Source organism: Grammomys surdaster, unplaced genomic scaffold (genome assembly GCF_004785775.1).
Source record: "Grammomys surdaster isolate TR1022 unplaced genomic scaffold, NIH_TR_1.0 126076, whole genome shotgun sequence".
In the NCBI taxonomy this organism is placed as follows: Eukaryota; Metazoa; Chordata; class Mammalia; order Rodentia; family Muridae; genus Grammomys; species Grammomys surdaster.
Genome location: NW_021620885.1, coordinates 2,635,145 through 2,657,801, shown reverse-complemented (window position 1 = coordinate 2,657,801; position 22,657 = coordinate 2,635,145). Strand labels below are relative to the sequence as shown.

Here is a 22,657-nt window from a genome sequence, read left to right as displayed (position 1 = left end):
ACGCTGCTTGCTGCTTCGGAAGTTGTGAATTAAAGGGTCATTTGCTAACAGAGATGCAGATCACAGGAACTAAACTAGCCTTTTTTTCAGGACCAGTGTTAACATTTTTTAATTGAAAATACTACATTTTTGACACAAAATTAAATAATTTTTGGAAAAAAAAACCTATTTAGATCAAGACAAATTCTTTTCATTCTTATTGATAAAATCAAGAGCAAGGAACTATTATAATCAAACTGCTATGAAGAAGCTCAGAACCCTTCAAGGTTTTTACATATCAACCTTTTATACCTAACTGTGCAGCTTTTGCACAGTCACGGAAAACCCCAAAGAACAAACTGATTGTAAAGGAACAAAAGATTTATATCAAATACAGATAAATACTCCAAGAAACTTAGAGTCAGAGAACAGAGAAGACATAATAACCAGATGCTCAACTTAAATCACAGATAGAAACAGCCCTATATTCTCTTTTCCTAGAACATTTAGATTGTGCTTGTATTGGAAAGCGAAGGTAAATGTCAAACGGCTACTCCCCTATCCTTCTGAACACAAGGAAATACCATGCTGTGCAATCCTTTCAGTGCAAGAGGAGCCTTTAGGAAACAACAAAGAGAGAGAACAGCATGTCTTAGTCACACAGATCAACTTCAGGACTACCCACTAGAGTTAGGGATGTAGCCCCTTAGCAGGACTTCAGTGGAGCAAATGCACAGCCCTTGATTTGACTGTACCCCCACAAAATCCCAACCAAACAACAGAAAGCAAACCAGATATCATAATCATGAGAACAGCCTTTAATTACTATACAGTTTTAAATGTTTATTTTCAGAGTAAAATTTCACAGAGAAGAATTCTGAACGTAGGAAAACGGAGAGCACTAAAGTTCACTAAGCAGCACTGTAAAACAGTTTTGTAATGGTGATAGGGTTTTCATATACGAATATACAAACAGTATTTGGAGGTTCGAGACCAGTGTTTCTCAATCTGTGTAATGACGTGACTCATACAGTTCCTAATGCTGTGCTGACCCTCAACCATAAGATTATTTCATTGCCACTTCATAAATGCAATTTTGCTGCACACATCAATCATAATGTAAATATCTGACATGCAGAGTATCTGATATGTGAACTCCCAAAGGGATCACAATCCACAGGTTGAGATCTGCTGATCTAGACCACCCCCCAAAAGAGAGAGAGAGAGAGATCTCTTACTATAAACACAAATCTAAGAATGTCTCATACATTAATAGTAGATTAATTCCATCTATGAAATAGAAAGCTGACTCATGACCCATTAATATTTTCTTGTTTGTTCCCACCAAGTTTCTATAGTAGTAATTACAGAAAGCACATCCATCTAAAAGCCAAAGAGGTCAAACAAATGATCTAAATGTCATAGGAAGAGTCTGACCTACCCCTGAACAAAAAAAGATTCGGAGGCTTAAACAAGAGTGTGAGTAACACAACTGCCAGTTACCTGGGCAATGAGAGTTATGCTCCTCCTTCTACCCTGACTGAGTTCATCATTAACATCACATTTCCTGTCACCTAGAAGACCAACCTTACAGTAGCAGGGACTCAGCACTCCACATCCTGAGACACAGGACCAAGTATTCAGCACTGCTGCCTGATTTACAGAAGGACAGTACTAATGAGCAAACATAAAACCACAGCTAATTAATAGGCTAAATGCATTAATGCATTCCAGCGCTCTTTCTACGAAAGGTTACTAACCCATCTTGGCTAAGTGCTGAAGTCATAATTAAGTCTGATGGGAAGTCCTAGATTTATACCAATATAATTACAAATATTACTTAGCCTAGTGATACAGCATGGCAGGAACAATGAGATGAGTAATTTAGATGATACTGCAAAGTGGGTTTTAATGTCTGAAACTTCTATTACAGTACACAGGGTAAGTGCAAGTAGTGTAATTAAAACTAAAAGACTCTGATCTCCATAACTCTGCTGCTCAACTCATTAAAATGCATGTTTTCTCAATTAATCCAAACTTTTCCATTAAAAACATAAAAATATACTTTCATTCCTTGGAAATAAATCTCCACGGTACTTATTATATTTAGAATCAAACACTAAATAACCATTACAGATAAGTACAAAAAGAAAATTATAGAGACCAAGAAGTTGAGCCCACAAAGCCAGAAAAAGAAAGAGAGGGCAAAGGAACGGCCATCCACTTAAGTCTCCCAGATTGGGCTAAGTAAGTGTTTGAATAGAGAGAAGATTAAGATCACTAAGCACATTTGTTTTAAACATAAAGTGTTCACTTAGGAGATAATCCACAAGTCATACACAGATTTCATGTTATTTACCAGATGTCTCATTTTCTGATTACTGATTACATGTCTGATTCGATTCACTAGGTATCTATGGCTCTCAGGTCTTGTGTACAGAAAATCAGAATATGACCACACTGCTGCAGCATGACTGTTCTCTTTTATTTATTTCTAAAAAACTTGTCTGAATATTAAGCAGTTAGAAATACAAGATGTTTATATACTTTATTCTTTGACATGAAAAGCTACTAAAGAGTATGTTAAGCTGTCACTTCATTGTCTGTAAAGAGAATACCGAGGGTGGAGACACTTTAATTTTTAAATTAAATACCAAGGGTGGAGACACTTTTTTTCTTAAATTGATATCATTCAATTTTCTTTAAATATTTGGTTTACTTTTTAAAGTAAATAGTACCAAAAACAATAAACACGTCTTAACAAAGTTTGATTCTTATAATTTTTAAAAGTTCATTAGACTTTTAAAGATCAGTAAATTTAATTTTTAAATTGATATCAATCAATTTTCATTGAATATTTGGCTTACTTTTAAAGTAAATATTACCAAATATAGTAAATGCATTTTAACAAATTTTAACTGCAAAAAGTCAAAGAACTTTGAAAGAAAATTTGAAAAAAATTAGTAAATTTTTCAAGACAAATCTGATTCAACAGAAATATGAGAGAAAAAACCTGTGAAACACCAATAAGAAAAAGAAAGTTCCTCATGACGTCACCTTAGGAAGTACTCTGAAAATGCAGAAGCACAGGCAGAGATAGACCAAGTAGATGACATCAAACTGCAAGGCATCCACATAGCAAAGGAAGGAGCCACCAGAGGGAAGAAAGTATCATAGAATGGGAGAAAATGTTTACAGACTGAAGGTGTAAGTAACTGAAATACATGTGACTCAACAGCAAAAAAACTGAACGGGCTGATTTTTAAAACAGACAATAGACCTTTTTAAAAAGGCAGATAAACTTGGTAAGATCACTAATTGTCCAGCACACTGTCAGCCAGACATCCTGAACTATGCCTGCAGGTGGGGTAGATGGTTGCTACTCATTCACAAGGGTTGGTTGCGGTTTGTTAGTAGTTGTGCTCAAAGAAGAAACAAGAAAGAAGGAAATCAGATTCAGGAATCTCTAACTCTCTCCTACATTCTTTCTCTCCTGTGTAGTGATGGGGGTAAAACCATGGGATAAAGGGTGGCAAAAAGAAGAACCCACAAAAAAGCAAACACCAGCTACAGGCAAAGAAGAAACAAAAAACTAGTAAGAAAAGGGAAGGAAAGGGAGGGGAGGGGAAAGGGAAAAGGGAAGGAAAAAGGGAAGGGAAAAGGGAAAAGGGGAAAAGGGAAAAGGGAAAAAGGAAGGGAAGGGAAGAAAAAAGAAATTAGATTAAGGATCTCTAGCTCTCTCCTTGGGAGGGGGTGGTGGGGGTGGGGGAGAGATAATGAATGGGAAAAAGAAGAACCCACAAAGTAGCAGAGACCAGCTACAGTGGGACACAAAGTAAGTCCCCATGTTACCAACTTAGCAAGAGTGCCTTTTAAGAAAGAGGAAAAATTTGAAAAATAAGATAATTGCATATAAACTCACCGAGAACAGACCCTCTGTGCATGGATAGCGCAAGGGTTAGTTCATCAATACAGCAAGTAGTATAAATAAATGGTCCCGACAAACTTCACAAGGGACTACCACAGGCCTGCTACGGGCACGTATCCAATGAGTCAGGAAGTCTACGGACATCTGTGTTCAACATATTTGTTGGCAAGTATAACATGGTCTCTGTCATTTGAGAAAGATGCAAGAACTGGCCTTTATAACCTAGATAGGAGTACGACATTCACGACACTGACTATAGACAATGATATCATACTGTATATTTTTAAATGACAACAAGAGTAGATTTTGAACGTTGGATTTTTGCCTTTTCAAAAAAATCATAAATGGATAAATGCTTCAGGAGACAGATTTGCTTAGCCTAATTTAGATATTACCTCATTTAAAGGAGCACTGAAGCTTTACATGGGACACCATACACATATTCAATTGTAAATTTTATGGACTGGTTAAAATTTGAAAATAAATAAATGCCAGAAAAAATTACTACAAAAATTTTACTAAGACTTACACAAAGGCAAACATGTAACTTGAAGAATAATTTAGGGCAATCTGTTGATCATTACAACTCAAGCTTAAGTGTCAACCTTAATATATTATTTCTCCAAATTATAAAATATTTCTATTAAACAGTCATTAATTTTAGATTAATTTTAGATGGAACACTATGTTTTAGTTTGAAAGTGAATTCTCTGTGGGTCAGGCTCTGGTCTCATGCCTGTCCTCACACACCTGCCTCCTCTGCAGCACCTGCAGCAATGCCCTCACAGCCCGGCCTCCTTCACAGTGGGGGACGGCAGGACACTGTGCACTTATTGTGTTATGAAAGTCTATGCAAGAGGTGTACTATATCTTTATCTAACTCGGTGTAATATTTCAAAAGAACAATGGGCTTATCATTACTTTAAAAAATTTCCCATTTTATATATTCTATGTTATGTATTAAACTGCTAATCATATGAGTGTGTTTAAAAACAACTTACATTTGTAATAAATGACATCACCATTAAAAAAATGTCTAAGTGTAAACCACAACAATCAACAACAAAAATCTCAAAACCTTAAAAAAGACAAGCAAGATATGCTTCGGAAGTAACAAGAAAGCAACTAAAATGCTACTGTTGTTGTTCAAACAATCAAGTAATAAAGTATGTGAAAGCGCTGCTGCATCTGTAAGCAGTAGGCACATTGAAGAGTCTGTCTAGCCTCTTTCTGCGCCTGCCTTCCCACACAGCTGCAGCCAATGTGACTTAATGTGGCCATGTCCTAGCACAGCAGCTCTCAGGACTACTATGCTCTTCTCGGGACACACGTCTAAGACATTACAATGGTTACCTGTCGTTTATGATCCAGTTCAGACAGAGATTCAGAGAGCTGAGATTTTTGCACCTCTTGACGATTTCCATCACGGTTTCGTTATCCAGTTCAGTGATGTGACGGAGGTCTAAGCTGGACAGGTTCCTTAGCTAGTGACAGAAATAACAGGAAAGGTAAAAAAATAAGTGCCAACTAAAATCTCAAAATCATTCCGCCATCCACCGCAGTAGGATGCACCACTGTAACATACTTAATGGACATGAGACCGTCTAGTCTTTTAATAAATACCTAGCAAAGCATTTTACACAGAAAATGTTAAATACAGTGGAAATCTATGATGAATATATAAGTGGGCAACAAACATTTAAAAAAATATTTTCCTACCGTTAAAATGAAGAAGCATTGACATGTTGTATAGTAAGTAGAGAGCCACTGAGCACATGACAGGAAGCACCTATGGCTAGTAAGATCCTATAGGGTACAATTTCAAGTATTTATCTTCAAAATAGAATGTCAGTTTTGTACAAGTTCTCTCATTTTAATCTATGAATCGAACCTAAGCACATCATAGCCGTCATAGTGATAGTCTACCTGTATTCTCCATACGGGTCCATTAGAGCATCCCAACCCCCATCTCTTCATTTCTCTCACTCCTTTTCTGAGGATTCCTAATGTTTTGTCTCCAAGGGCAAATTACTAACATTTACGTAAAGATGATGTCAATTACCCTCTTCAAATAAGGCATATTTCCATGTAAGCAATTTTTGATTGGTAACAGACAAAAGAATTAATCTGCAAGCATGTGTTGGACTAGATACACTACACCACCTTACAAATGTGTGTATGCCTTAGTATGCCACCTTATACGCAGTAGTGACGCAGCAGATGTGATCAGAGACTGATCCTGAAATGGGCAGACTAGCACAGACTATTCAAGCAGCTCCAACTTAACTGATGAGTATCTTGTGAGTGGAGTATCTTACTCAGCTTGTCAGAGAGATGTGACAGTACCTACAACAGTCACCTCAGTCATCAAAAGAGCCAACCTGCCTCTCCAAAACAGTGGAAATGAAGAGAAAGGGGGACAGAAGCCACAGACTGTGAGGGCCATGGCTGGAAACACCCACAGTCCTCAACTGATAGCCAGTAAGAAATAAGGATGAAAACCTACAAGCTTAAGGGACTTAATTTTGTCAAATATCTAAAGGAAAACAAACAAACAAACAACAAAAAAAAAACAAAAACCAGACTCTGTCTTCAAGCTTTCCCAAAGAAACACAATTCATCTCACGCCTTGACTTTACCATGGAAACGCATATAACAGACATCTACGTTACCAACAGTAGAATAATGAATTCATGCAATGTTAGCTAAGCGTGTGAAAGGTTGTTAGAGCAGCACTTAGAAACCAGCACACTGCATTATAGTGACCTGAAGCAGCTCTCCGAGGACTAGTGGTCTTCTCTAGACTACCATCAAATGCTTCCTTGGGGAAGGCTATCCCTACAGAAAGCAGAACTGTAGGTTTGACCCAATTGCCAAAAGGCCCAAGCAGACAACTGTCACCTCAGTCAACTCAGCTTAAATCACCCAAGAAGTAGACACTAAAATCCATGGAAAGACCTGGGTATGGCCAACTGCTGAGCAATTCAAACATGGCCAGGGTGCCAAGCCTCCAGCTCATTTCTATTTGATTTTATATCTGTGTGCAGGTGGTGGCTACCTTCTTAGCCACAGCACTAGAGAATGAATGTTCATGAAAGACTTGGGGAGGAGTCAGCTCGGCAGCATCCCAAACTCACCTTGGATCTTAGCCCACAAGGCAGAGCCACACACAGAGCTGAGACATCATGGCTCTCTGAAGTGCACAACTGTGGGAAGACTAGGTCGATGAGCCGTGAATACAGAAAGACAATGTGGTACATGCTCGAGACAGGATGTTTCTGGAGGGCTCCTTCTAACCATACTGTCTAATCTATAGACACAAACTCTTAGGAGGCCTTCTCTGTGCTCTAACAGGCCACATGTTCAATGACATCAAATCCAGCGTAACACCAGATCCAGGAAAACCAAAACTCCAGAAAGCAGGCAAGCCCAGGCAAGGAGAAAGGAGCTCTGGTAGATCCTAGTCTCCTCAGCAGAGGCTAAGCACCTCACCAGAAAGAGCACACTGCAAGAGAAGAGCCAAACACTTGGTAAAAACAAGCGGGGCCCTTTCCCAACTTCTCTATTAGTTTCAGTGTATCTGGTTTTATGTGGAGGTCCTTTATCCACATAGACTTGAGCTTTGTACAAGGAGATAAGAATGGATCAGTTTTCATTCTTCTACATGTTGTCCTCCAGTTGAACCAGCACCATTTGTTGAAAATGCTGTCCTTTTTCCACTGGACAGTTTTAGCTCCTTTGTCAAAGATCAAGTGACCACAGGTGTGTGGGTTCATTTCTGGGTCTTCAGTTCTATTCCATTGATCTTTCTGCCTGTCTCTGTACCAATACCAAGTAGTTTTTATCACTATTGCTCTGTAGTACAGCTTGAGGTCAGGGATGGTGATTCCTCCAGAAGTTCTTTTATTTTTGAGAATAGTTTTCGCTATCCTGGTTTTTTTGTTATTCCAAATGAATTTGAAAATTTCCTTTTCTAACTCTGTGAAGAATTGAGTTGGAATTTTAATGGGAATTGCATTGAATCTGTACATTGCTTTTGGTAAGATGGCCATTTTTATTATATTAATCCTGCCAATCCATGAGCATGGGAGATCTTTCCATCTTCTGAGATCATCTTTGATTTCTTTCTTCAGGGACTTGAAGTTCTTGTCATACAGGTCTTTCACTTGCTTGGTTAGATTTACACCAAGGTATTTTATATTATTTGTGACTATTGTGAAGGGTGTCATTTCCCTAATTTATTTTTCAGTTTGTTTATCTTTCATGTAGAGGAAGGCTACTGATTTGTTTGAGTTGATTTTATAACCAGCCACTTTGCTGACGTTTGTCAGGTTTAGGAGTTCTCTGGTGGAAGTTTGGGGGTCACTTAAGTATACTATCATATCATCTGCAAATAGTGATATTTTGATTTCTTCCTTTCCTATTTGTATCCCTTTGACTTCTTTTTGTTGTCTAATTGCTCTGGCTAGGACTTCCAGTACTATATTGAATAGGTAGGGGGAGAGTGGGCAGCCTTGTCTAGTCCCTGATCTTAGTGGGATTGCTTCAAGTTTCTCTCCATTTAGCTTGATGTTGGCTACTGGTTTGCTGTAAATTGCTTTTACTATGTTTAGGTAGGGGCCTTGGGCACAGGGGAAAAGTTCCTGAACAGAACTCCAATGGCATATGCTCTAAGAACAAGAATTGACAAACGGGACTTCATAAAATTGCAAAGTTTCTGTAAGGCAAAGGACACTGTCAATAGGACAAAACGACAACCAACAAATTGAGAAAAGATCTTTACCAATCTTACATCTGATACAGGGCTAATATCCAATATATACAAAGAACTCAAGAAATTAGACTCCAGACAACCAAATAACCCTATTAAAAAATGGGGTATAGAGCTTAACAAAGAATTTTCAACTGAAGAAACTCAAACGGCCGAGAAGCACCTAAAGAAATGTTCAGTATCCTTACTCGTCAGGGAAATGCAAATCAAAACAACCCTGAGATTCCATCTCACACCAGTCAGAATGGCTAAGATAAAAACTCAGGTGATAGTAGATGCTGGCGAGGGTGTGGAGAAAGAGGAACACTCCTCCATTGTTGGTGGGACTGCAAGATGGTACAACCACTTTGGCAATCAGTCTGGCGGTTCCTCAGAAAATTGGACATAGCATTACCTGAAGATCCAGCTATACCACTCCTACGCATATACCCAGAAAATGCTCTAACATATGACTAGGACATATGCTCATCTATGTTCATAGCAGCCTTAGTTATAATAGCCAGGAGCTGGAAAGAACCCAGATGTCCTTCAACTGAGGAATGGATTCAAAAAAATGTGGTACATTTACACAATGGAGTATTACTCAGCTATTAAAAACAATGAATTTGAGAGTTTCCTAGGTAAATGGATGGAACTAGAAATTATCATCCTGAGTGAGGTAAGCCAATCACAAAAGAATACACATGGTATATACTCACTGATTATTGGATATTAGCCCAGAACCTTGAAATACCCAAGATTCAACTCACAGGCCACATGAAGCTCATGAAGAAGGAAGACCAAGTGGGGGTGATTCGGTCCTTCTTAGAAGGAGCAACAAAATAATCAAGGGAACAAATATGGAGACAAAGTGAGGGACAGAAACTGAAGGAGGGGCCGTCTGAAGACCATTCCACCTGAATATCTATCCCATGTGCAGTCACCAAAGGTAGATGCTGATGTGGAAGTCAGGAAGTGCATGCTGATAAGAGCCTGATATGAATGTCTCCTCAGAGGTCTGCAAGAGTCTGACATATTCAGAGGCAGATGCTCACAACTAGACATTGAACTGATCATGGGGTTCTCAATGGAGGAGTTAGAGTGAGGACTGAAGGAGCTGAAAGGGTTTGTGGCACCATGAGGAGAGCAACAATACCAACCAACCACAGCTCCCAAGGTCTAAACCACCAGCCTGGGAGCACTTAGGGAGGGACCCATGGCTTCAGCTGTATACATAAGAGTGGAGAGCCTTGCTGGGCATAGGTGGGAGAAGAGATCCTTAGCCTCATGAAGGCTGGACGCCCCAGGGAGTGGGAATTTGAGGGTAGGGAGGTGGGAGTGGGGGGGTAGGTGGGGTACATCTGCAGAGAAGAAGGAGGAGGGGTGAGGGGATAGGGGGTTCCTGGGTGGCTGGGGGATGGGGTAAGGGGACAACATATGAAATGTAAATAAAACACTCAATTAAAAAAAAAAAACCAAAGATAAATTCCTTCAAATATTTTATCAAAATAAATCAGATATTGAGCATATATATTTTTTAAAAGCTACAAAGAAAAAGAGAAAGAAAGAGAAGGAGGGAGGGAGGGAGGGAGGGAGGGAGGGAGGGAGGGAGGGAGGGAGGGAAGGAGGGAAGAATCCAGTTGCTTATACCAATTCAGTCCCTCATCTCAAGGAAGACCACTGAGGATCACAAAGGTTAAGCAACTGTAAAAATGAACAATGGAGAGACAGATGTTAGCAAATCCAAACTATGTTACATACTTGTAAAAAGTCTTAAGACAGCCTGTAGAACTAATCCACAGCAGGGAAGTGTAACACTGGGCTGAACTATAGGTAACAAAACTCCTGACTTTGGTTGACTCTTGAACTCTCAGAAAGCCACATCCAGGTCCACTTGGTACAAGGTGGGCCAGATGAAGGCACCAGGCCATCAGTGCCTGTCACTGACAGATGTTTACACTCTATAGTGGAGTTAAGAGGTGCGCCCTGACTCACATGCCACAGCATGCAAGACAGTGTAGACAAACACCTGACACTCTTAAGGCTCATCGATTTTATGAGCTGGCAGTCCCTGACTGATGTATGTTCGCATGGCCTTCCTGATAAACATTTTGACCAACACCCTTAGAACTCTGACAGTGTACAGAGTTGGCTTCAGGACGCTAGACCCCAGCACACCATCACAAGACACAGACCCAGCATCTCCACAGGCTTGGCATTTTTAGTCAGGACTCCACAAACAGCCCTGTCAAATTCATCACATTCATTTGCTTGCTAGGGAACATTGTAACAGTGCCCTCCAGTGTTTCATTAAAAGCTACCTGAAATAATCCCACATAGTCTGAAACAGATAATTGCATCTAGAGAAAGTGACATTTGAATTAAACTTGCTTGCCTTGTAATTCACGGGTAGTCTTGAGTTCTACGGATCCCAAAGGATTTGAGAGAGCCTTTCCACCAGCATCTCCTGAATGCCTCTCTCCACTTTCAGACACACAGTGAGACATTTAAAAGAAATCCAAGCCAGAATGTAGAATTTAGTAACCACTTTTCAGTTTAATACTGCATTGTTCAAAAGAAATGAACTTGTAGCCATTCACACTGAAAGACCAAAATTAGTCAATGATTGGTGTGGCTGGGTTTGTATTTAAATATAAAATGAGAAACTCAAACATTACCTAGGAAACATGGAATATGAGGACTATAAAGATGTCAACAATGACTTCAATTTTTCCTTAAGACCAAGAAAAGATGAAAGAGAGGGAAAGGAACAAAAAAGCAGGGGTATGAGTGGAGGTACAGACCAAAATATACACACAGGGAGGAAGAGAGGGAGAAAGAAAGGGAGGAAGGGAGGAAGGGAGGAAGGAAAAGAAGGAAAAGAATGCTGGCCACATTGTACAAGGTGATGACAGTGAACAAAACAAGGAGACACTGTGTGCTCTCACAAGCCAAACAGATGAATATGTTTAAGTGACAATTACTTTCTAAAACTCTGAAGGCTTTACCAGTATTAGATTTATTAGAAGGAAGCAATCAGTTATAATCCTGAGGAATAAAATCAAGGTTAAGATTGGCTATCTTACTCATGACTTTGCTACCAAAACTTCAGAGAGCATACACATGGCCAGATGTCCAGAAACCTGTGAAGATGGGTCAATGTAACGTCCGAGAGCACAGGTGGAGAGGGCTAGAGGAAGGTATCATGAGGAGAGAAGCGAGACTGTGGCACAGATCCTGAAGAGTAACGTCACAAAATAAGAAACTTAGACGGCTGGTGATGGAAGGAGAAAACAGCAAGAGCATCTATCTAAGAACAGGAAAGGGTGCACACCTGAGCAGGCCTAACAGCTGCACCAGAGAGCTGCTAAGTGCGAGCGTGGTACTGCTGTATGCAGTAGTCAAAGGATCAGTAAGTCACATTCATGGCGTTAGACAAACCCTTCCCATTACATCATGGAGCTGAGAGCATCAGGGTGAAACTGGAAGGCTTTTAAATCACCTGTTAGTAAAGTAGAAATTTCTGCTTTCTTTGGAGACTCAGGTTATAATGATGTTTTGCTGGGGCAGACAGGTGAAAAAATGTTTTGCTAAAGCTGACACAGGTGAAAGAATGTTTTGCTACAGCAAACATGTTAAAGTATACGTGATATTTAGAAAGAATATAAATATGATTCCACAGACAGTGAGAGTGAGCACTGTTCACTTTGCTCTGCCTTGCTAGTCTGCACTGATGACACACACGTGTCACCTTACACTGCTGAGCTCACTTGGGATGATTTCCTAGAAACTCGCCAAAGTACTTCTTGGTGAGACTCTAGCAGCTTCTTGCCACTTGAGCAGATTCGGCCCGCTTGGTGAGCCTCACGGTTTCTTCTGGATTGAACTGCCCTTGCCGATTCATGTGTGGTGTCTGCCGAGTGTACTGGCCTGCAGCTACTGACTTGTGTGTGGTGTCTGCCGAGCCTTGTGGCTCCTTCTGGATTGAACTGCCCTTGCTGATTCATGGTTTGGGGTTTGCTAGCAGACTGGGCTAAGAACAAGGAAATTCAGAATGGTCCCAAAGAACTATTTCTAAATAGCTCCACTTCCTCCATATTCTAATAACCTTTCTTTTCCACTACGTCCGGTGGGGGCGGGTGGACTAGAAGGGAGATTGAACCCTTATTAAAGTAGTTTGTGAAAAATATATGCCTACATTTTAGTATGGCAGAAACAGTAAGAATTGCTAAGTATAAAAACAAGACTTTCAGAATCTTTTAATCTACAGCAAGTTCAACTTGCATGTTGCTAGGTACTCCTTTCTGACCTATTGGGTTTTTTTAATTTTTCTACTTTTTTCTTTTTCGTTTGAGATTATAATATAATTGAATCATATCTTCCTCTAAACCTCTTTGTTCTTTCAAATTCACATGCCTCTTTTTCCTTCTATTAAGTGTTACTGAATGCATACATTTGTATGTATATACATATATATTCCAGAATATAAACTGCTCAGTCTGTTCCTTGCATGCATGTTTTCAGGGCTGATCATTTGGAGAGAACCTACAAACACCAATTTCCTAAATCACCATAATCCCTAAATATATTCTAACCCTCTAAACATTTATATCCTTATACCCACAGCTAAGTACAGTCACTTCATCAAGGAAACTTCTCTTTGCAACATTTGGAGTCCCCTACAGGAAAGCACAACCAAACAGAATGTGGAGCTGTGGAGCCCAGATCCAGGAGACATATCTACAGAACACTCCCTCACCTGAGGCTCAGGGAACGTTACAGAAGATGGGGCAGAAAGACCGCAAGAACCAGAGGATCAGGGAGACTGTGAGACAGTGTCTCCTCATCAGAATCTACATCCATAAAGTCTCTCTAATGTGACGGCCCAAAAGAACGATCTGAACAAGGACAACAGACACGCCGAAGCAGGAAGGGGAAGCCAACGAGGCCTCAATCCTACACACCGACTCCAGGTAAATAAAGAGTGCTGAGATTGGGGAAACAGTCTTCCCCAGGGAAGAGCAGCCAACTGACAACTGCTGCCTTTGCCAACCTGGCCTTCTGTCTCCTTGGAGGCTAGATTCTGCCATTCTCCTAACACGTCTGAGATCTCTCTCATTTATTCGGCACTCTCGTGTTCTGCTAGCATATTTCACTGCCCTGCTTCTTTTCAGAGCAGTCCCTTCTGAGTCCTTGTCTCCCACTCTCCACATGAGCCTTACGTATACTTCAATTCAGATCTTCCGCTATACCCAAAGGCTCTAGGAAAGAAAACTGCTTCTGCTACCAAAAGGAATTCCTATCAAGTCCCTTTACTGTCTATGCCTACCATTCTCTAGATTGAAATAACCTAACTCAAGGATCACTCCAAACCTCAACTGTTGTCACTGTGCCTGGTCAACTGTGCTTATTACTTTGGGCTGGTCTCATGAGACTTGCTTCTGATACTGAAAATCTTTCTACTTTTCCATTTATTCAGCTACCTGGTTCAAATCTCATCTTCTCTATAATTTCTTCTTGGTTACTTTAAGGAAAAGAAAAAATATATTCTCTGGAAATATACTTACATTAACTCAAACCCTAAAACTAGGAATTTCAAGTATATTTCTGACCTTAAAAGGAAAGCACTAACTGACCCTGTTCTCACTCTGGACCACTTTAGACACTGTTCTGACTGTTCCAAATCCTTCATCTTTCCTTCTCCATCTCTTGCCTCCCCAGAAGCCCTGGTGGTGGTAATTACCAATTTCTCATCCCACATGTCAGGAATCTAAGCTTAAACTCCTAAAACCCCTGGACCTCTGGTCAAGTAATTGTGCTCTCTTCATTCATTCACTGACAGAGCTTAAAAGATTCAGGAATATTTGGCCTGAATCTTGGCAATATATTAGGAGCACATGAAAAACTAAAAACATTCATATGAACAGGCCCCTACTTATAATTAAGTATGAATAAATACAACAACAATTAATTTTTTTAAAAAGGGCCATGTTGTACCTTGTCTGGGCAACACTGATGGGCAACATAGAGATAAGCTACAAGGATGTGCGAGCGGGAGAGCTGGCCCAACCCCTCACAGGCTGCAGCACTTTGAAGGAGTTGGCCTCACATCTTGACTGGGCTGACAGTGGAGCTGGCTCTGGAGGCATGAGTGCTAGGGACCAACTACTACTACTCCATGTTACCAAAGCCCCATGCAGCAGTAGATAAAGTAGTGGTACAAGTTTGTTACTAAATCAGTAATCAGGATGAAAACTCTAGAAATATCAAGTCCTATCCTGAAAATTACTTCCTTTCGTGTCATTTAAAGAGTTCTGTACATTAAATGACAATTAATTCAAATAAAAGGAGATATGAAGTAAAAACAAGTACTTTAAGGATAACTTCTTACTCTAGAAATCAGATCTCCAGTCTTCTAACTTCATCAAACCCAGGCTCTGCAGATCTGGTGCAGGCTTCTCTAGTATGTAAACAGTAAACGGCAAACCAACATCATCAAGCCACACAAGTAACAGCCATTCGAGAACAAGGAACAGAATAAAATCTCTATTTATATATTTGTTCTTAAAATGGAGAATATTACCAAAAAAAAATCACAAAAAGCCTCTGAAAGCTGTCAGAATTTTGATATGTATGGTAAGATTTTTGAGTGCTTTACCAAAATTTTAATCACAGTCTCCTGCTGCAGAATGTAGGCTTGTTAATTGGATCTTTGCCCGACGCACAATTCAGAATGGTTGTGCTGCTCCTTTTGCTCTGGCAGGCAGTGCAGCCATAATTGACTTTTTCTAGGTCTTTCTTTTTACAGTTCTATTCTTTCCACCATATGAGGCTTCCAGACCTCAGATGAACTAAAAGCAGCCCATACAGCTGGAAGTGTAGAGCAACCCTGACACTTTCCACATAGCAGGGACCACAAGTCAGCTTTGTTTCAGTTAAAAAACTCACAGTCTCTGTTAAGTTCAAGGAGGGGAGAACAAATGATGGGTACACTGAGTCAAGCAGGCTGAGGAGAGGCTGCAGGGCACACAGAGGCTTCCTTCATCCATTTCCTCTTACTGGGGTCAGAGACAGATTAATTTTAGAACACAGGAAGATACAGTTAATGAAATTTTGAACCAACCTCAGTCATGAGTCACACTCATAGGATAAAAGTTTTCTAAATATATTCTAAACAAAAAATTTCCATTCTTACTTTTTTAAAGCAGTAAGATCACACAAAAAAAGTCATTGTTAGAGACAAACATTAATTACACCCATAACCACAACTTTTACCTTAGCTGCTGGATCTCACACTGCCCAATAAAGAAAAAGTTCTAATTTTTTATTTCTAAATGTGTTTGAACTGAAAAAGGAAGTCGAGAGTTAATGATCTTGAAATTTTAAAGACTATCTGGCAGATTGCTTTATTCTTCGGCACTTTACAAGTGCTACAGAAATGCCGGCGTCACATATAAAACGTAGCTCAATGCTTCCGTACCAGTTTAGCATGGAAAGGTCTAGATCAACCCTCAGCACCACATAACTTATATTAATTATATTTAATGCCTATTTTTTTCAGTATCCAGGAACTCTTTTACAGTTGGAGTATATTCCAGACAGCCATTATAAACCATTGTTACAATTACAAGAAATACAAGATCCTTTGGGTTCTCTGTGTCTTTAAATTATCATGGCGTGAACTGTGAACAATTTATGAATGTGTATGTAACCAGGATGCATGTGCGTGCTTCTCTGAAACTCACAAGGCCAGCCCAGGATAATAAATGTATTGCTTAAAAATGAGACAGTTAATTAAAAACATAATACTATTAAGCCAGATCAACAAAATTATCAGGTGACTAGAATTGTTAATGTTTTAATAAATTGTTTTAAAATAATTAGGTTCTATTTAATTCTATACTTTACAATAAATATTTACTTAAAACAAATAAACACATTCACCTTTCCGATACTTATTTTCTGACTAAATTATTAAGTTGTTATCATGAGCCCCAAGTCCAATTTGTTTACTGAGGCAGTCTGTTCTGCTGATTTATAAATGGGACTTTATGTATTTCGACATCACTATTTTATAAGCCACAGAAGTGTATTCGCATCACACTGATCCTCGAATAAAGTTTCCATTTCAACAGTATGAACTAATTTTAAAGAACAAAACTGGATGGAAATAACATCTGAGTCCACTCTTGGGTAAAGGCTGACCTCAAGTGTCTGAGGTCAGATGAAGTGACATTGAAATTCTCTTTGGAAGAGTGTCTGCAAGGACATTCACAATTTATAAACAAGTGTGTGGTGAAAACCCAAGGGGTGAAAGGAAGATGACATAGCACAGTAAAATGACATCTAAAGCATTAACTCCGAGAGTTAAGCAAAGCTCTTTCAAAAAGCCCCCGTCAGCTCTTCTCAGTTTTGTTTATATATTTCTATTAAGCTGGAATCAACAACTCTGTCAAAGAGGGAGCCACGGAGGAACTTGTTTGTCCTCTTTACTCACCATGACTTTCCCAAGTGGGTCATCTAGAAGACAACCGAATTTATTTTGCTGGTGTCACGTTGATACATCTTGCTATTTCTGTGGTTAAAATGAAAATGTAGCACAAACAAACACATATATTGTAACTAGTGTGAGGGACAGAGTTATAAATGTGGAGACGGTATCACACAGCAGGCATCACGTACCTAACACAGAGGAAACAACAGAGGTGACAAATGACTACACCTGACTGGAAAAAGAAAAGATCAGTCACTAATTTGGGGAATAAAAATCAGCTAGACCAGTATATCCTTGTTGGTGTACCAGTGTAGAACAACTCATTTGAATTCACTTTTAAATCCTGCTTCAGCTTGTCAGTGTGTTACCTTGAATCACTGTGCATCTTTAAGGGATGAGCAGGACAGAAGACTCACGTGATGAGGAGCACGCATAGTTACTAACGTTATCTCTCGGCAGGGATGACACGGGGTAAACAGTGAGGCTTAATGTTGTTAACTAATGTTCGACTTAAATTTTATTATACTCTTTTAATGAAATGGCAGCTAGAAGTAGAGTCCTACAAAACTTTGAAGGTCAGTATAAAGTAATTTGTTTGATCCATTTTTATGATTTGTCTTAATATAAATGCTAAGCACTCTTCCTTATACAATGTAAAGTAAATCAGCATCATGTCCTCACCAGACTGCACGTGAGGAAATGTAGGCAGCTGAGGTGACTTGCCCAGCGTGGCTAATCAGCAGTCATGCAATTAGCTTGGATGGCCGTGATAAATAGTTTGCTGCCCTTTGCAAATTTTTAAGAAAAAAGTCAATTAACTGATCTTACCAAGTCTACAGAACCAGTCCCACTGCCTCCTATTGGGCTTTTGTCTTAGAATGGAAACTAGGACACGGCAGCAGATGCCCTTTCCAGTACTCGCTGAGCAATACGCACTAGGGCGTACCCCAAACCAATCTAAGAACATATTTTCTACATTCCAAAATATCATTCAGGCACATATAACTTATCAGAAACAAACGAAGTAATCATCTGTGACTAAAGATACCATCACCCTCTAAACCAGAACACTATTACTAGAACAAGACACTAAAAGTGACCAGTTGTTTGAAAACTTAAAAAGGCAAGAAAGTTCATCTTTCATTTCTGGTCTCTGAATAAATAAGAAAAGGAAGACAAAATTGAGTTAGCTGCATGAATGATCATTTTTTCTGTTACTTATGTTAAATCGACTGAAGAAAAATCAATTTTGTTTTCCTTTAAAAAATGGTTTGTATTTTCAACCGTAAGCACTTTTTAAAATAAGTGTTTTGTTTTCAACTTCTTCTAATGTTACTAGGGTCAAGAAAATACCAGTAGCGTGGGCACTTTCCTGAGGTTTTAGAGAGCTTCCCAAGGAAAGCTGGTTTCTAAACCAGCTTAATTTCAAATAATCACTTTAACTGTTCTCTTACACTAAGTCAGCTCAACCTGACTTAGCATACCTAACAAAATGAATCAGCATTATTAATAAACTGAGTAGCTCAAAAAGAACACACAATTTAGTGACAAACAGCGCTAATCAATCTTCTAACTTTAATATACCCACAGTATCTAACTCATAAAGGATGTATAATTTTCATATACCAATGGCATAAAAAGGAATCGTTCGACGAAATTCTTTAGCATCTTCATTAACGTCCAATTAATATCAACAACCGTGTAAAGTTATTTGTGAGCTGATTGGAACTATATACACGCCACTATATCTCAATGTCACAAGATCAAGAATCCAGGGGATGCCAAGTTGTACGACAGGCCCATGTTAACACTTTTGATTATAGGGATATTCAATTGATTTTTAACTTAATACTGTATATCAAATACCTATTTTAATTATTACCCTAATAATTATATATTGCATTATATTATATAGTCATTAAAAGTATAAACTCAGTCATACTTTAATATAATTATACATTCTAATAATTATCACTAGTTTATAAATTAATTTCCTCATGCATTTATATACTTTTTTTATTCTTAATCTCCTAATAGGTAATTCTCTAATTTTATATCATTTCACCAATACCCAAGGATGTACTTCTTACCATTAATATAGTAATATATAGTATATATATTATAACATATAATTATATAATATAATTAATATAACATGTTATTTAATATGACACACTTTTTTCATTTTAGGTTATCATTGAAATGTTCACTTTCATGCTGCTTACAACTTATTCTATTATAAAAATTTTTCAAATAGAAACAAATACACTGAAAACAAATATGTAAAAGGCAATGCCATTTAACCCGGATCAATTATCACTAGCTTGTCATATTAATTCCTCATACACTTATGCAGTTTGTTATCTTTCATCCCCTTATAGGTAATTCCCTAATTGGGTGTTTCGCCAAGACCCAAGTATGACCCTCTTAGCATTACTAGTTTTTAGAGTGTAACAAATGTCACAATCATAAAGTTAATAATATCCTACTATCCAATGGGTAGTTCATATTTTTATCTTCTCAGTAAACCCCGATATGTATGTTCAAAGTTGTCCTACTTCAGTCCAAATGACTTTAGTTGTTTTGAGTCTTCCACAATTCCCCTTATTTTTGGATTTTTACCCAGAGCTTGCCTGATGTCCCTAAACAGTGGTGTCCACAATCTACTTCCTACTTTTATTAGTTCAAATTCTATAGATTTTTTATTAAAAAATGAGAACATATGCTTTCTATCCATTTTTCTGGGCTTATTTTACTTAACACGCAAATATAAGCTGCTGAGTCCGTATGATGCTATGTGTAGACTTAAAGCTTCTTATCTTACTAGGAGATACAATATCTCATTAAAGTCCTTGGCTCTAACAGTCTTTCCACTCTTTCTCAATGTTCCCTGGGCCTTAGGTGCAGCGGTGCTCTGTATGGTGTATTCACTGGGACTGGGTTCTACAACTCTGCATACTGATTGAGTGGTCTTCTGTAGTAGTCTCCATATGTTGTCAAGAAAAATTTCTTTGATGAGTGGTGAAGACTAAAATTATCTGTGGGCATAGGGACAAATGTTTATACACTGTTAGGGACAGAATGACTTACTAAATTAGCACTGTAGATTCTCCTCAACAACCATGATTTTATCAGCACTGAGTAGTTTTCTAGGTTTCCAGTACCAGGTACGGGCTCCCCCTTGCTGAACAAGGTTTCAGTCTGACTAGAGAGCTATTGGTTATCACCAAGATAGGTGTACCTCTACTGCACTTGGAGGGTTACTGATTGTGCCATACTGATCACTGATGTGGTTCACAGGTGTGACAGCTGTATGGGACTGTTTGCTGCTTTCCTCCTTTGGATCTTGCATGGCCTATTCTGGAACCATGAAAGTTAGTCCTCAGAGAGGTCACATTCAGGTCAGCAGCTCAGGGTTTTCTGGGCTCAGTTTCTGAAATACACGGTCTTCAGCAGTAGGGACTTACCTTCCACCTCTTGAGAGTTAACAAAGGCAAGAGCAATAGTCTGTTTTAGAAGTCTCTTAGACAACCCTGATACCAACTCAAGAAGGCATCCCATGACTCATACTGACTATGTATTCACACCTGAAGATGTGGGAATAGAAGTGAGCGATGAGTGAGTGAGATGTGACACTTGTCTTTCTGCGCCTGGGTTACCTCACTCAATATGATCTTTTCTAGCTCTACCAGCTGACCCAAAGTTCGTAATTTTGTTTCACGTTACTGCTTTAGAGTATTACCCAGTGCACATGTATCACATTTTCATTATCCACTCCTCGGATGTAGGGCATTTAGGTTATTTCTAATTCCAATCTATTCTGAATAGAGCAGCAGTGAACACAGCTGAGCAAGTATCTGTGAACTGTGGTGTTGAGTCCTTTGGGCATATGCTGAGAAACAGTATGGCTGGGCCACATAGTCCATTTATTTTTCCAGTTTTGGGGATTTTTCACACTGATTTCCACAATGGTTGCACCAGTGTGTCATCTCACCAAAAGTGGATAGGGTTCCCTTTTCCCTGCCTCCCTCCAGCACTTACTGTTGGCTGTTTTCTAGATCTCTGACATTCTCACTGAGAAGAAAATCTTTATGTTGTTTTCACTGCATTTGTCTAACTTCCAAAGATCATAAACATTTTTTTGAGATATTTCTTATCCATTCATTTTTCTTCTTCTGAGAATTCTCATCCATTAGTTTTTTAACAGGTCAATTGTTTTTAGGGGTTTTTTCCTGTTTTTTTTTTTTAAATTGTTTATGTATTATGGATAGTAAACCTCTAGCAAATGTCTAGCTGTCAAAGATTCTTTTCCATTCTCTGGGCTTTCTCTTTGTCCCAGCTGCATCTTTTGCTGTGCAGAAGCTTTTTAATTTCATGAGAATCCAAATGTCAACTGTTGGCCTTAATCCTTAGGCAAACAGACTCCTACTCAGAAAATCCTTTCCTACACATGCATCATGTAGGAGATCAACTAGAGACAGTTGTGGTCCAAGGTGTTAGATATTGATCTGAGTTGATTCTTCTGCATAAGGAAATCCAGTTTCACACCACTATTTGTTGAAGACTCTTCTGTTTTTGGTTTTTTTTTCCTCTGTTAGTGTCTTTGTCAGGTATTAAGTGTCTGAAGTTACATATGCTCATGTTTGGGTTTTTAATTTTGTTCTAATGGTCTACATGACTGTTTGTGCCAACACCATACTATTTTTATTACTATGGTTTTGTAACATATCTTAAGATCTGAAATTGCAATTCTTCAGGCAGTTTTCCCCAACCCAGGATGGTTTTGGCTATTGGAGTCTTTTGTGGTTCCATATGAAATTTAGGGTAGTTTTCTGGAAACTCATTTCTGGAAAGAATGAGTTTCCAGATTTTATTGGGATGGCACTGAATCTGCTTTAGTAGAATGGTCATTTTTACAATCCATGATCACGCAATGTCTTTCCATTTTCTAATGTCTTACTCTGCTTCTTCTGAAGTTTCAAGTTTTCATTGTAGAGCTCCTTCATTTCCTTGATTAGGTTTATTCTGAGAATTTTATTTTCATTTAGACTGTTGTTAATAGGAGTGTGTCCATAATCTTCTCTGGATGTTTGTTGGTGTACAGAAAAGCTCTTGATATTTGGAAGTTGATTCTTTATCCTGTCCCGTTGCTGAATTAGTACATTGTTTCTCAAAGTTTTCTGGTAACACTTTTTGACCTCTATCAACTTCACATATGGACACTGTGTCGTTTTCCTTCCCTACTTGTATCCCATTCATTTCTTTCTCATGCATTATTGCCCATCAAGTACTTCAACTACAATGTTGAAAGGAGTGGAACAGTGACTGCCCCACCTCTTTCCTGACCTCAGATGGATTGGTTCACACTTTTCTCCATTTAGGATGATATTGGCTGTGGGTTTCTCAATTACAGCTTTTATTATACTGAAGTATGCTCCCTAGAGCCCTACATTTTCTAATACTTTTATCATAAAGATAGGTGGGGTTTTAACAATTTTTTTTCTGG

General features: G+C 38.8%; 1 protein-coding gene across 1 annotated transcript in view; it reads right to left on the bottom strand.

Annotated features, from left to right (window-relative positions):
- Positions 1–22,657, bottom strand: part of Fbxl17 (F-box and leucine rich repeat protein 17) — a 418,487-nt gene that overhangs the window by 280,240 nt on the left and 115,590 nt on the right. Inside the window, exon 5 of the mRNA XM_028755707.1 lies at positions 5,261–5,391. Coding sequence (XP_028611540.1) covers positions 5,261–5,391 — 131 coding nt within the window. The remainder of the gene's footprint in view (positions 1–5,260; positions 5,392–22,657) is intronic.